General features: G+C 44.3%; 2 protein-coding genes across 4 annotated transcripts in view; one reads left to right on the top strand and one right to left on the bottom strand.

Annotated features, from left to right (window-relative positions):
* Window positions 1-5353, top strand: part of LOC134351437 (protein arginine N-methyltransferase 1-like) — a 135755-nt gene extending 130402 nt beyond the window's left edge. For all 3 annotated transcript variants that reach the window (XM_063057558.1, XM_063057557.1, XM_063057556.1), the window contains one exon: window positions 4831-5353. In XM_063057558.1, coding sequence (XP_062913628.1) covers window positions 4831-4898 — 68 coding nt within the window. In that variant the 3' untranslated portion in view covers window positions 4899-5353. The remainder of the gene's footprint in view (window positions 1-4830) is intronic.
* An 814-nt stretch (window positions 5354-6167) lies between these two features.
* Window positions 6168-15110, bottom strand: part of cracr2aa (calcium release activated channel regulator 2Aa) — a 165203-nt gene continuing 156260 nt past the window's right edge. The window contains exon 18 of the mRNA XM_063057546.1: window positions 6168-9335. Coding sequence (XP_062913616.1) covers window positions 9245-9335 — 91 coding nt within the window. The 3' untranslated portion in view covers window positions 6168-9244. The remainder of the gene's footprint in view (window positions 9336-15110) is intronic.

Below are 15110 nucleotides of genomic sequence, written 5' to 3'. Positions count from 1 at the left end.
TCCTGCCTGGCATTCTCTCTGCGCTAGACAATCTGAACAAAAAACTTACTGGAACCTACCCTGGCCTCTGCCTGTTTGAGCCAAAGCCGCCCCACTCTGACTCAGTCCACTCCGACAATGGCCGCTGTATATGGTGGTCTGCTTTTTAAACCTAATGCTATTAGCTTTTTTCACTGCCTGCTGTAATTGCATGCTTGCTTTCAGTGACTGATGTACAAGAACACCAAGATCTCGTTGCACTTCCCTTTTTCCTAACTTGACTCCATTTAGATAATAATCTGCCTTCCTGTTCTTACCACCAAAGTGGATAACCTCACATTTATCCACATTAAACTGCATCTGCCATGCATCGGCCCACTCACCCAGCCTGTATAAGTCACCCTGCATTGTCATAACATCCTCCTCACATTTCACACTGTCACCCAGCTGTGTGTCATCGGCAAATTTGCTAATGTTACTTTTAATTTCCTCATCTAAATCATTAATATATATTGTAAACAGCTGCGGTCCCAGCACTGAACCCTGCAGTACCCCTTTGGTCACTGCCTGACATTCCGAAAGGGACCTGTTAATCGCTACTCTTTGTTTTCTGTCAGCCAGACAATTTTCAATCCATGTCAGTACTCTGCCCTAATTTTGCCCACTAATCTCCTATGTGGGACCTTATCAAAGGCTTTCTGAAAGTCTAGGCACACCACATCCACTGGCTCTCCCTTGTCCATTTTCATAGTTACATCCTCAAAAAATTCCAGAAGATTAGTCAAACATGATTTCCCCCTCGTAAATCCATGCTGACTCGGACCGATCCTGTTACTGCTATCCAGATGTGTCGTAATTTCATCTTTTATAATTGACTCCAGCATCTTTCCCACCACCGACGTCAAGCTAACCGGTATATAATTCCCTGTTTTCTCTCTTCCTCCCTTCTTGAAGAGAGAGACAACATTAGTCACCCTCCAGTCCACAGGAACTGATACTGAAACATAAAGTTGTGGTGGTAGGGGATTTTAATTTTCCATATATTGATTGGGACTCCCATACTGTTAGGGGTCTAGATGGTTTAGAGTTTGTAAAATGTGTTCAGGAAAGTTTTCTAAATCAATATATAGAGGGACCAACTAGAGGGAATGCAATATTGGATCTCCTGTTAGGAAACGAGTTAGGACAAGTGATAGAAGTCTGTGTAGGAGAGCACTTTGGTTCCAGTGATCATAACACCATTAGTTTCAACTTGATCATGGACAAGGATAGATCTGGTCCTAGGGTTGAGGTTCTTAACTGGAAGAAGGCCAAATTTGAAGAAATGAGAAAGGATCTAAAAAGCGTGGAATGGGACAGGTTGTTCTCTGGCAAGGATGTGATCAGTAGGTGGGAAGCCTTCAAAGGAGAAATTTTGAGAGTGCAGAATTTGTATGTTCCTGTCAGGATTAAAGGCAAAGTGAATAGGAATAAGGAACCTTGGTTCTCAAGGGATATTGCAACTCTGATAAAGAAGAAGAGGGAGTTGTATGACATGTATAGGAAGCAGGGAGTAAATCAGGTGCTTGAGGAGTATAAGAAGTGCAAGAAAATACTTAAGAAAGAAATCAGGAGGGCTAAAAGAAGACATGAGGTTGCCTTGGCAGTCAAAGTGAAGGATAATCCAAAGAGCTTTTACAGGTATATTAAGAGCAAAAGGATTGTAAGGGATAAAATTGGTCCTCTTGAAGATCAGAGTGGTCGGCTCTGTGCGGAACCAAAGTAAATGGGGGAGATCTTAAATAGGTTTTTTGCATCTGTATTTACTAAGGAAGCTGGCATGAAATCTATGGAATTGAGGGAATCAAGTAGTGAGACCATGGAAACTGTACAGATTGAAAAGGAGGAGGTGCTTGCTGTCTTGAGGAAAATTAAAGTGGATAAATCCCCGGGACCTGACAGGGTGTTCCCTCGGACCTTGAAGGAGACTAGTGTTGAAATTGCAGGGACCCTGGCAGAAATATTTAAAATGTCGCTGTCTACAGGTGAGGTGCCGGAGGATTGGAGAGTGGCTCATGTTGTTCCGTTGTTTAAAAAAGGGTCGAAAAGTAATCCAGGAAATTATAGGCCGGTAAGTTTAACGTCGATAGTAGGTAAGTTATTGGAAGGAGTACTAAGAGACAGAATCTACAAGCATTTGGATAGACAGGGACTTATTAGGGAGAGTCAACATGGCTTTGTGCGTGGTAGGTCATGTTTGACCAATCTGTGGGAGTTTTTCGAGGATGTTACCAGGAAAGTGGATGAAGGGAAGGCAGTGGATATTGTCTACATGGACTTCAGTAAGACCTTTGACAAGGTCCCTCATGGGAGGTTAGTTAGGAAAATTCAGTTGCTAGGTATACATGGAGAGGTGGTAAATTGGATTAGACATTGGCTCAATGGAAGAAGCCAAAGAGTGGTGGTAGAGAATTGCTTCTCTGAGTGGAGGCCTGTGACTAGTGGTGTGCCACAGGGATCAGTGCTGGGTCCATTGTTATTTGTCATCTATATCAATGATCTGGATGATAACGTAGTAAATTGGATCAGCAAATTTGCTGATGATACAAAGATTGGAGATGTAGTAGACAGTGAGAAAGGTTTTCAGAGCCTACAGAGGGACTTGGATCAGCTGGGAAAATGGGCTGAAAAATGGCAGATGGAGTTTAATACAGACAAGTGTGAGGTATTGTATGTTGGAAGGATAAACCAAGGTAGAACATACAGGGTTAATGGTAAGGCACTGAGGAGTGCAGTGGAACAGAGGGATCTGGGAATACAGATACAAAATTCCCTAAAAGTGGCATCACAGGTAGATAGGGTCATAAAGAGAGCTTTTGGTACATTGGCCTTTATTAATCAAGTATTGAGTATAAGAGCTGGAATGTTATGATGAGGTTGTATAAGGCATTGGTGAGGCCGAATCTGGAGTATTGTGTTCAGTTTTGGTCACTAAATTACAGGAAGGATATAAATAAGGTTGAAAGAGTGTAGAGAAGGTTTACAAGGATGTTGCCGGGACTTGAGAAATTCAGTTACAGAGAAAGGTTGAATAGGTTAGGACTTTATTCCCTGGAGCGTAGAAAAATGAGGGGAGATTTGATAGAGGTATATAAAATTATGATGGGTATAGATAGAGTGAATGCAAGCAGGCTTTTTCCACTGAGGCAAGGGGAGAAAAAAACCAGAGGACATGGGTTAAGGGTGAGGGGGGAAAAATTTAAAGGAACATTAGGGTGGGGCTTCTTCACACAGAGAGTGGTGGGAGTATGGAATGAGCTGCCAGACGAGGTGGTAAATGTGGGTTCTTATTTAACACTTAAGAATAAATTGGACAGATACATGGATGGGAGGTGTATGGAGGGATATGGTCCGTGTGCAGGTCAGTGGGACTAGACAGAAAATGGTTCGGCACAGCCAAGAAGGGCCAAAAAGGCCTGTTTCTGTGCTGTAGTTTCTATGATTCTATAGAACATTGGAAAATGTTTACCAATGCGTCCACGATTCAGATCTGAATCCTTGCCCCCTGCTCCAATCCCTCAGCCACGCATTTATCCTCCACCTGATTCTATTCCTATACTCACTATAGAAGAATGGGGGAGGGATCTCATTGAAACCTATCGAATATTGCAAGGCCTGGATAGAGTGAATGTGGAGAGAATGTTTCTGATAGTGGGGGAGACTAGAACCAGAGGGCACAGCCTCAGAATAATGTCCATTTAAAACAGAGATGAGGAGGAATTTCTTTAGCTGGAAGGTAGTGAGTCGGTGGAATTCTTAGCCACAGATGAATGTGGAGGTATTTGAGTCACTGAGTATATTTAAAGCTGAGGTTGATAGGTTCTTGATTAGTCTGGTCATCAAAGGCTACGGAGAGCAGGCAGGAGAGTGGGGTTGAGAGGGATAGTAAATCAGCCATGATGGAATGGCCTAATTCTGCTGCTATGTCTTATGGTCCAATGGCTTCTCTAGAGAAGGGTTAAGGTTGGGAACCCCTGCTCTGGAGATACAAGAGACTGTTTGCAGCTTCTGATTCCACATCTGCTGGAGGAGCTCAGTGTGCCCAGCAGCAGCTGGCCGGCAGCCCTTTTCTCCAGCTGGCAATGTCAAATACTCAAAGGTGGGGAAATTTTAAAGAAGATTTGTGAGACAGTTTTTAATACCTGCCAGGGGTGGTTGTGAGGCAGATATTTTAAAAGGCAATTAGATTGCTATATGAATAGACGGGGATTGGAGGGATATGGACTGTGTGCAGGCAAGTGGGATTAGTTTAATTTGGCATTCTGGTCAGAGCAGATGTGATGGGTCAGTGGACATGTTCCTATTAGAGGTTTATTTACTGAACTTGAGGTCCAGTTTTAAAACAGCCAGCAGTTTTTAAAATGTGTTAAATGTAGAGATTCCTGCACGGATCTAGAATTCGGGACACTGCAGTCTGTATGTTTCGGATGGGGAGGAAGGCGGGAGGGGTGGGATAGGGTGAGGAAGAGCTGCAGAAATTTGTTTGCTAAGAAAAAGGCTTGATTTTCGGAAGTCTTGTTACTTCCAGTATCTTTGAGAAATCTGGCAGTGGATAAAACAGTGATATAGCTGCAAGCAGGCACACTAAATCCACAGATCTGACAACATTGAGCTGAGTTACTCCCCTGAAGAGAGATCTGTATTGCAGATCAGTAGGAGGTTTATTTCGGATGAAAGGAGGTTTATTTCGGATGAAAGGAGTTTTATTTCGGATGAAAGGAGGTTTATTTCGGATGAAAGGAGGTTTATTTCGGATCAATGACCCTGTGATAATGTCACCATGTGTAAGCTGCTAATTTTCTCTCATTGCAGCGCGATCTGGATTTTACACTGGAGCTGGATTTCCGGGGCCAGTTGTGCGAAGCATCATTCTCTCATGATTACAAAATGCGTTAACTGTTTTACAATTCTTTGTCTCATATCTGCTATTATTCTGGTGTTATGGATATTAGGATGTGGAGTCCAGCACCTGACAATCCCCAACACAAGTTACATTCTAGAGACATAAATGCCCTTCTTTCTGATCTCTCAGAGTTAGCAAGGCACGAAGTGTTTCAAAGCCAGAAAATCAAACCTGCTGCATTAAAACGTAACACTATCACTTGTTTCAAGATTCCTCTTCAGAAATAGAAGTGTGCCAAGAATTAATACATGGTGAAACCTGATTTTGTGTTGGTAATTATTGGCTGCTTCACATCTACTTGCAAGTTATGTCAACGTTTTTGTAAAAGGTTTCTGAGATGTATAGCAACGGAAGGTATTCTGATCACAAACGAGAAAATCTGCAGATGCTGGAAATCCAGAGTAACACACACAAAATGCTGGAGGAACTCAGCAGGCCAGGCAGCATCATGGAAAAGAGTACAGTCGACGTTTCGGGCTGAGACCCTTCATCAGAACTCCTGATGTCATGAGTCCTGATGGAGTATCTCGGCCCAAAATGCTGACTGTACTCTTTTCCGTAGATGCTGCCTGGCCTGCTGAGTTGCTCCAGCATTTTATGTGTGTTGCAGTGGAAGGTATTGGTGTCCTTCATGATGAGAAATAAAATATCATAATTTCTGACTTTCCATATATTGCAATTGAAACGACAAAACAGAAATAGCGGGCTGGCAGTGTCATCTGAAGAGAAACTCCATCGGCAGGGACTAGAGCCATACATCGACATCTTGCTCATATTCTTTGTTGCATTTTCAGTCAGATGATTAGAATTCAAAGATTTTCAATCTTTAAAACACAGCTTAATGTGCATTTTAAAGAATAAAATATTTGCTTTGTAACATTTGCTGAAATGTTCTCCATATTGTTATATAATTCATACAAAGATTGTAAATTATCCAGCAACTGATTAAATTCTATTTGTACAACTTGCAATTAACTTGCTTTTATTGATCGCATTTTGTGTAATTCAATAGTGTGAAGTTCCAAGAGTTCCAGATAGTAAAAACGACATAAAACTGTAGCATGTCTCACTTTGTCAAGTGGTAAATTTGGGCTCTGTGCTTTTATGTGCAATTATACTGTGTTCCTGCAGAATACTTGACAACATATCTATTAAAATACTGAGGTGTCATTTTTTTTAAAACAAACTTTTAAAAATCAAAGCAAATGCAATTCATTCATTCATTGAACTACAACAACTTTCACCACATTTATTTATTGACACAGGTTTGGACAAGTAACCAAATTTCACTTATTCTCACAATCAATAACCATGCACTTAATACTGGTTTGAGTCCAGCTGCTTTACAAAATTTTTTACACCATTTATCAAAGCATAATTCTGGTAGGAAAGTGAGTAAACTCAAGCTCCTTTCATGGGAATAGCCACTTTGTTAAATTGTTGTACTAATAACACAGAAACTGCAAAACAAATGAGCTCAGATCCCAGCAGAGCAAATACGAAAATCAAATTCAGTTAATTTCTATAATCTGGAACTAAATTTTAAAACAAATAGCAAGTCTCAGAAGAAATGCCTGCTTTATTAAATCCCTTCACGGAAGGAAGTCAGGCAGCTGAATGATTATGCAAGTCCTGTCTCACAATGGTGTTTGACTCCTCATTGTCTTATGAAATAACTCCCCAATCTAGTCAGTTGTGTCAGAATCTGCAGTGCTAAAGGAGAATTAGCATAAAACTGGACTGAAGCAAAGAATTTTGAACAGTCAAGTTGATTCCAGTCAGTGAACCTTGATAAATTCACACACCCATGGACTGGGGGTCTAGTCTGGGACAGCTGTACTACAAAATTGTTCAACAATAACTTGAGTATTTGTACAAAATCAAAGACCATTTACACTCCTGATAGAGACCTTTACTATCAATAAGGAGAGCTCACAAGTCTAATCCCACCTTCCAACACTGGGTCTCAAAGTCACTTTCCCATCACCCAGCCAAGTGCTTTTTAAATGAGATGTGGTCTTATGCCTCGCTGAAGCTCTGTGCATTCTGGATGAAAAGTACTTTTCCTTTCTTCCCTCAAATCATGACCAATGCTCTGGGCAACAGGTGTATTGTTCTTAGTCCATCCAGGCCCCTTAGAGATACAGCACAGAATAAGCTCTTCTGACCATTCAAGCCACCCCAGCAATCTCCCAATTTAATCCTATCTAATCACGGGACAATTTACAATAACCAATTAACCTACCAACTGGTATGTCTTTGAACTGTGTGAGGAAATGAGAGCACTCAGTGGAAATCCCCGTGCACATGGTAAGAACAGACAAACTTTCTCACAGAGGATGCTGGAATGAACTCTAAGTTCTGACACTCTGAGCTGTAATAACGTTGTGCTAACTGCTAATCTACCATGGTGCCCCTATGACCACACATAACAAAATAAAAGCCCTTTTGTTCCAATGAAAGCAATCTCAACTTTTCCCATAAACACACTTTTCCAGTCTTAGCACTATCTTGGTGAATCTCTTCTGTATCCCCTGCAGTGCAGTTATATCTTTTCCATAAAGCCATGACTAGAACTGGACATGATACTTCAGTTGTGGTCTATATGGTGCTGTATATAGTCCTAGTGTTACTTCCCAACTCTGAAATTGTTCCCGTGACGAGCAAAGAAAAGTATCCTGTATGTTTTAATAGTGTTTTACCTTAGGCAATATGGGTAGAGCTAAACAAACCAAGAAAAGTGATTGGCCTATCAATAGCCAATGGGAAATAGAGACTTAGGCAGATCATGGAAAAGCAACAGAGTTGCAATTTAACTACCCCAATATTGACTGCAACTCAATGCAAGCTTAGATGGGATAGAATTTGTAAGGTGCATCTACAAGGGTTTTTTGAAACAATACACAGATAGTCCAACTAGAGGAGGAAGCCATACTAGATCAAGACTGTTTCAGTGGGAGAGTACTTTGGGAATAATGATTACAATTTCTTACGTTTTAAAATAATTATGAAGAAAGAGAAGTTTGGACCTGGAATGGTAAAGTGATACATTTGAGAAAGATAAATTACTATGTTATTAGGCAAGAGTTAAGGAGAGTAGGATGGGAGCGGTTGTTATTGGGCATGTCCACATCTGGCATATGTGAATCATTTATAAGTTCAGCTGATCTGAATTCGGGACCAGTATGTTCCATGAAAGAGTAAAGAATGGCAACTGTACATGATACTTCAGGTTTAGGAACTTGTAATTATAAGAGATGATATAAATTTAGACAAAAAGAAAACCTAGTCATATACAAGGTTTAGGAAGCTGAAATCAAACAAGGGTCATAGAAATACAAAGAAATTAGGAAACAACTCCCACTTAGACTTTAAATGATCAAAAAGTGGCCATAATATATCCTTGATGAATACGATTTAAGGTTTGTCCATCGTCATCGATGAAGACCTCAACACCATTAATACTTTTTACGAGGTCGAGTTGCTAGCTCGACACTCAACCCGGCACAGATGGAAAGCGTGCCTGGGAGTGGCTCGACTGGATTCGAACTCGGGAACCTTCGCTCCTGGAGTCTAGCGCTGATGTTACTGCACCACCAGCTGGCTTAATGGTGTCGAGACTAGTGCTTGATTTAGATTTAAGAGAGGGAGAGTTGCGCAGCATCAGCCTCACTCTCTCTTCCCAATTCCCATCTGGATCCAGTGGCAAGACAAGAATACGATTAAGGAACACACAAAGATGTTTGATGCATATATTATAAACAAGAAGGTAGCATGGGACAACTGAAGTACAAAGGGGAGAAGGGCTGCCCTTTGGTAGGAAGGAAGGGAGGCTTTGGAGAGGGTCCCTGGATTGGAGTGTATTAGCTCTGAGAGAGGTTGGACAGATTTGGACTGTTTTCTCTCAAGTGGGTCAGGCTGAAGGTCAATCGGATAGAAGTTTATAAAGTTACCAGAGGCTTCGATAGGATTGATATTTTCCTCATATTGGAAGTGCCGAATACTAGAAGGTAGAAGAGGAAGAAATGTTTAAAGGAGACAATGCAAGGCAAGTCAGTTTGCCTTACAGTAGTAGCTGCCTTGAATGTGCTGATATTTGATCACTTGCAGCCATAATTCGATCACAAACGATTTAACATGCATGGAATCCCCGTATGTACTCAACGTTCAGTAACACAACAAATAGTAACTAGAAAAACTACCAGCCAGTAAATCTACTCAGGATGGCTGTTTCCAACTCACACAACCTCTACAGTGCAAGTAATCACTTCTGAAGATACAACTTCCCTCGACGTCTTTCATCATCACACGATTCATTCTCTATTATTTGGAACAGCAAGAGTTCTGTTGAGGTGAGTTTATACCGAGTTCAACAAACTTTTCCTTTTCTTTATCTTGCAGCTCCTTCAAAAGTCTAACATAAAAACAAAATAACTGTTAACCACAATTATAATAAAGTACATTGATAGTTTGAAATTTTTCTACAATCTTTGTACAAATATAAAAAACTTCAGTGAGCACATGGCCCCAATGGTCAGTGAAGTACAGGTTACTGAATGAGGACTTTAGGAGAAAGTGGGAGGATCTCATTAAGGCCTACTGAATGTTGAAAGGACTAGATAGGGTGGATGTGGAGAGGATGTTTTCTATAGTGGGGCATATCCGGAACTAGCGGGCACAGTCACAAAACTGAGGTGTGACCTTTTAGTACAGAGGTAAGGAAGAATTTTTTTAGCCAGAGAGTAGTGAATCCGTGGTATGCTCAGCCACAGACTGCATTGGAGGCCAAGTCTGTGGGTATATCCAAAGTGGAAGTTGTTGTTTCCTGATTAGTCAGGGCATCAAAAGATATGGCGAGAAGGAAAGTGTATGGGGTTGAGTGGGATCTGGGATCAGCCATGATGGAATAGCAAAGCAGAGTCAATAGGCTGAATGGCATAATTCTGCTCCTAGGTCTTACAGTCTTATGGATTCTAACCTAACTGTAACCCCCCACCCAGAGCAGTGTGCATACACCCACCTGTCCACATCTCACGGACAGGCTACAGCCTGATCCCCACTGCCTATGTACCTGCAGTGCCCCTCCTACTGTACACAGGTCACCTCGAAAGCCCTGACATAGCCCATCCCAAAACCCCCCTGCGCAGCCCATCCCAAAACTCCCTACAGCCCATCCCAAACCCCCTACAGCTCATCCCAAACCCCCTCCTACTCAGCCCATCCCAAACCCCCCTACGCAAACCGTCCCAAACCCCCCTAGGCAAACCGTCCCAAAACCCCCCTACAGCCCATCCCAAACCCCCTACAGCTCATCCCAAACCCCCTCCTACTCAGCCCGTCCCAAACCCCCCTACGCAAACCGTCCCAAAACCCCTCCTACGCAACCCATCCCAAACCCCCCTACGCAAACCGTCCCAAAACCCCCCTACAGCCCATCCCAAAACCCCCCTACAGCCCATCCCAAAACACCCCTACAGCTCATCCCAAACCCCCCCTATGCAGCCCATCACAATCCCCCTCCTACGCAGCCCATCACAAACCCCCCCCACAGCTCATCCCAAAACCTCCTTATGCAGCCCATCCCAAACCCCGCTTTGCAGCCCATCCCAAACTCTCCCCCACGCAGCCCATCCCAAACTCTCCCCCACGCAGCCCTTCCCAAACCCCTACGCAGCCCTTCCCAAACTCTTATGCAGCCCTGACCAACCCCCCCACATAACCCTTCCCAAAACCCCCCTACAGCCCATCCCAAACCCCCCACGCAGCCCATCCCAACCCCTTTGCTACCCTTCCCAACCCCCCGACACAGCCCATCCAACCCCCCCCACACAGCCCATCCAACCCCTACGCAACCCATCCAAACCCCCCCCACGCAACCTATCCCAAACCCCCCCACGCAGCCCATCCAACCCCTACGCAACCCATCCAACCCCCCCCACACAGCCCATCCAACCCCTACGCAACCCATCCAAACCCCCCCACGCAACCCATCCCAAACCCCCCCACGCAGCCCATCCAACCCCTACGCAACCCATCCAAACCTCCCCCACGCAGCCCACCCCAAACCCCCCCATGCAGCCCATCCCAAACCCCCCATGCAACCAATCCTAAAACCCCCTTACACAGCCCACCCCAAAACCCCCCTACGCAGCCCATCCCAACTCCTTTGCAGCCCATCCCAAAACCCCTCTAAGCAGCCCAACCCAGAATCTCAACACAGCCCATCCCAAAGCCCCCTACGGTGCCCACCCCAAAGCTGCTACGCAAACCATCCCAAAACCCCACCATGCACTCCCTCCCAAAGAACCCTACTCAGCCTTCCCCAAAACCCCTATGCAGCCCATACAAAAACCCCTACGCAGCCCATACAAAAAACCCTTCGCAGCCCATACAAAAACCCCTACGCAGCCCATACAAAAACCCCTACGCAGCCCATACAAAACCCCTACGCAGCCCATACAAAAACCCCTACGCAGCCCATACAAAACCCCTACGCAGACCATACAAAACCCCTACGCAGACCATACAAAAACTCCTATGCAGCCCACTCCAAACCCTTGACACAGCTCACCCCAAAATCTCTACACAGACCCCCTCAAAGCCCACTCCAAACTCCCTGCTCATCTTCCTCGGGATATGATCACATTGGGTGATCGGTCCCTATCGGGAGCCAGATAACTGATTCTCTTTGACAGGGTGTATTTAAGATATAGAGATTGCAGAGTAACTTTACAAGGAGTGCTTGAGTTAGATAGGGAGTGATGCTGTGAGTTGTGTGGGCACGTGGCCAAGTGGTTAAGGCATTGGACTAGCTACCTGAAGGTCATGAGTTCGAGCCCCAGCCGAGGCAACGTGTTGTGTCCTTGAGCAAAGCACTTAATCACACATTGCTCTGCGACAACACTGGTGCCAAGCTGTATGGGTCCTAATGCCCTTCCCTTGGACAACATTGGTGGCGTGAAGAGGGGAAACTTGCAGCATGGGCAACTGCTGGTCTTCCATACAACCTTGCCCAGGCCTGCGCCCTGGAGAGTGAAGACTTTCCAGGTGCAGATCCATGGTCTCGCAAGACTAACGGATGCTGTGAGTTGTTTATAAAATCAAGAGGGGAATTGACAAGGTGGGTCATCACAGTCTGTTTCACAGATTAAGATTAAAACTAAATGTCATAAATTTAAGAAGTGAGGGGCAAAGGAGATCTGTGAGGCAGGTTTTTCCACAAAGAATAGTGTGTGCAGAGCTGTCAGAGAAAGTGGTAGAAATGTAAACAGTTACAATTTTTATAGTAATTTTTTATGGACAGGTGCATTATCAGGAAAGGTTTCTAACATATAAAACCATAAGACATAAGAGCAGAATTAGGCTATTCAGCCCGTCACGTCTACTCTGCCATTCCATTATGGCTGATCCCAGATCCCACTCAACTTCACACATCTACCTTAGAATATAGAACATAGAACATGCAATAGTACAGCACATTACAGGCCCTTCAGCCCACAATGTTGTGCCGACCCTCAAACCCTGCCTCCCATATAACCACCCCCCACCTTAAATTCCTCCATATACTTGTCTAGTAGTCTCTTAAACTTCACTAGTGTATCTGCCTCCACCACTGACTCAGGCAGTGCATTCCACGCACCAACCACTCTCTGAGTAAAAAACCTTCCTCTATTATCCCCCTTGAACTTCCCACCCCTTACCTCAAAGACATGTCCTCTTGTATTGAGCAGTGGTGCCCTGGGGAAGAGGTGCTGGCTATCCACTCTATCTATTCCTCTTATTATCTTGTACACCTCTATCATGTCTCCTCTCATCCTCCTTCTCTCCAAAGAGTAAAGCCCTAGCTCCCTTAATCTCTGATCATAATGCATACTTTCTAAACCAGGCAGCATCCTGGTAAATCTCCTCTGTACCCTTTCCAATGCTTCCACATCCTTCCTATAGTGAGGCGACCAGAACTGGACACAATGCTCCAAGTGTGGCCTAACCAGAGTTTTATAGAGCTGCATCATTACATTGTGACTCTTAAACTCTATCCCTTGACTTATGAAAGCTAACACCCCATAAGCTTTCTTAACTACCCTATCTACCAGTGAGGCAACTTTCAGGGATCTGTGGGCATGTACCCCGAGATCCCTCTGCTCCTCCACACTACCAAGTATCCTGCCATTTACTTTGTACTCTGCCTTGGAGTTTGTCCTTCCAAAGTGTACCACCTCACACTTCTCTGGGTTGAACTCCATCTGCCACTTCTCAGCCCACTTCTGCATCCTATCAATGTCTCTCTGCAATCTTCAACAATCCTCTACACAACCACAACACCACCAACCTTTGTGTCGTCCGCAAACTTGCCAACCCATCCTTCTGCCCCCACATCCAGGTCGTTAATAAAAATCACGAAAAGTAGAGGTCCCAGAACAGATCCTTGTGGGACACCACTGGTCACAACCCCCCCATCCGAATGTACTTCCTCCACCACGACCCTCTCCCTTCTGCAGGCAAGCCAATTCTGAATCCACCTGGCCAAACTTCCCTGGATCCCATGCCTTCTGACTTTCTGAATAAGCCTAACATGTGGAACCTTGTGAAATGCCTTACTAAAATCCATCCACTAAAATCAAATGTTAAAAGGCATGGACAGAGTGGATGTGGCAAAGTTGTTTCCCATGATGGGGGAGTCTAGTACAAGAGGGCATGACTTCAGGATTGAAGGGCGCCCTTTCAGAACAGAAATGCGAAAAAAATTTTTTTAGTCAGAGGGTGGTGAATCTATGGAATTTGTTGCCACGGGCAGCAGTGGAGGCCAAGTCATTGGGTGTCTTTAAGGCAGAGATTGATAGGTATCTGAGTAGCCAGGCATCAAAGGTTATGGTGAGAAGGCGGGGCAGTGAGACTAAATAGGATAAAATGGATCAGCTCATGACAAAATGGCAGAGCAGACTCGATGGGCCGAATGGCCTATTTCTGCTCCTTTGTCTTATGGTCTAGATCACATCCACTGCACTACCCTCATCTATATGCCTGGTCACCTCCTCAAAGAACTCTATCAGGCTTGTTAGACACAATCAGCCCTTCACAAAGCCATGCTGACTGTCCCTGATCAGACCATGATTCTCTAAATGCCCATAGATCCTATCTCTAAGAATCTTTTCCAACAACTTTCCCACCACAGATGTAAGGCTCACTGGTCTATAATTACCCAGACTATCCCTACTACATTTTTTGAACAAAGGGACAACATTCGCCTCCCTCCAACCCTCCAGTACCATTCCCATGGACAACGAGGACATAAAGATCCTAGCCAGAGGCTCAGCAATCTCTTCCCCCACCTCGTGGAGCAGCCTAGGGAATATTCCGTCAGGCCCTGGGGACTTATCTGTCTTAAGGTATTTTAACAACTCCAACACTTCCTCTCCCTTAATATCAACATGCTCCAGAACATCAACCTCACTCATATTGTCCTCACCATCATCAAGTTCCCCCTCATTGGTGAATACCGAAGAGAAATATTCATTGAGGACCTCGCTCACTTCCACAGCCTCCAGGCACATCTTCCCACCTTTGTCTCTAATCGGTCCTACCTTCACTCCTGTCATCCTTTTCTTCTTCACATAATTGAAGAATGCCTTGGGGTTTTCCTATACCTTACTCACCAAGGCCTTCTCATGCCCCTTTCTTGCTCTTCTCAGCCCCTTCTTAAGCTCCTTTCTTGCTACCCTATATTCCTCAATAGACCCATCTGATCCTTGCTTCCTAAACCTCATGTATGCTGCCTTCTTCCACTGGACTAGATTTTCCACCTCACTTGTCACCCATGGTTCCTTCACCCTACCATTCTCTATCTTCCTCACCGGGACAAATTTATCCCTAACATCCTGCAAGAGATCTCTAAACATCGACCACATGTCCATAGTACATTTCCTGGCAAAAACATCATCCCAATTCACACCCGCAAGTTATAGCCTTATAGCCTCATAATTTGCCCTTCCCCAATTAAAAATGCTCCTCTCCTCTCTGATTCTATTCTTTTCCATGATAATGCTAAAGGCCAGGGAGCGGTAGTCACTGTCCCCCAGATGCTCACCCACTGAGAGATCTGTGACCTGGCCCGGTTCGTTACCTAATACTAGATCTAGTATGGCATTCCCCCTAGTCAGCCTGTCAACATACTGTGACAGGAATCCATCCT

This window comes from Mobula hypostoma, chromosome 9, assembly GCF_963921235.1.
Source record: "Mobula hypostoma chromosome 9, sMobHyp1.1, whole genome shotgun sequence".
NCBI lineage: Eukaryota > Metazoa > Chordata > Chondrichthyes > Myliobatiformes > Myliobatidae > Mobula > Mobula hypostoma.
The sequence above is the reverse complement of the archived record's forward strand: the minus strand, read 5'-3'. Positions and strand labels throughout refer to the sequence as shown.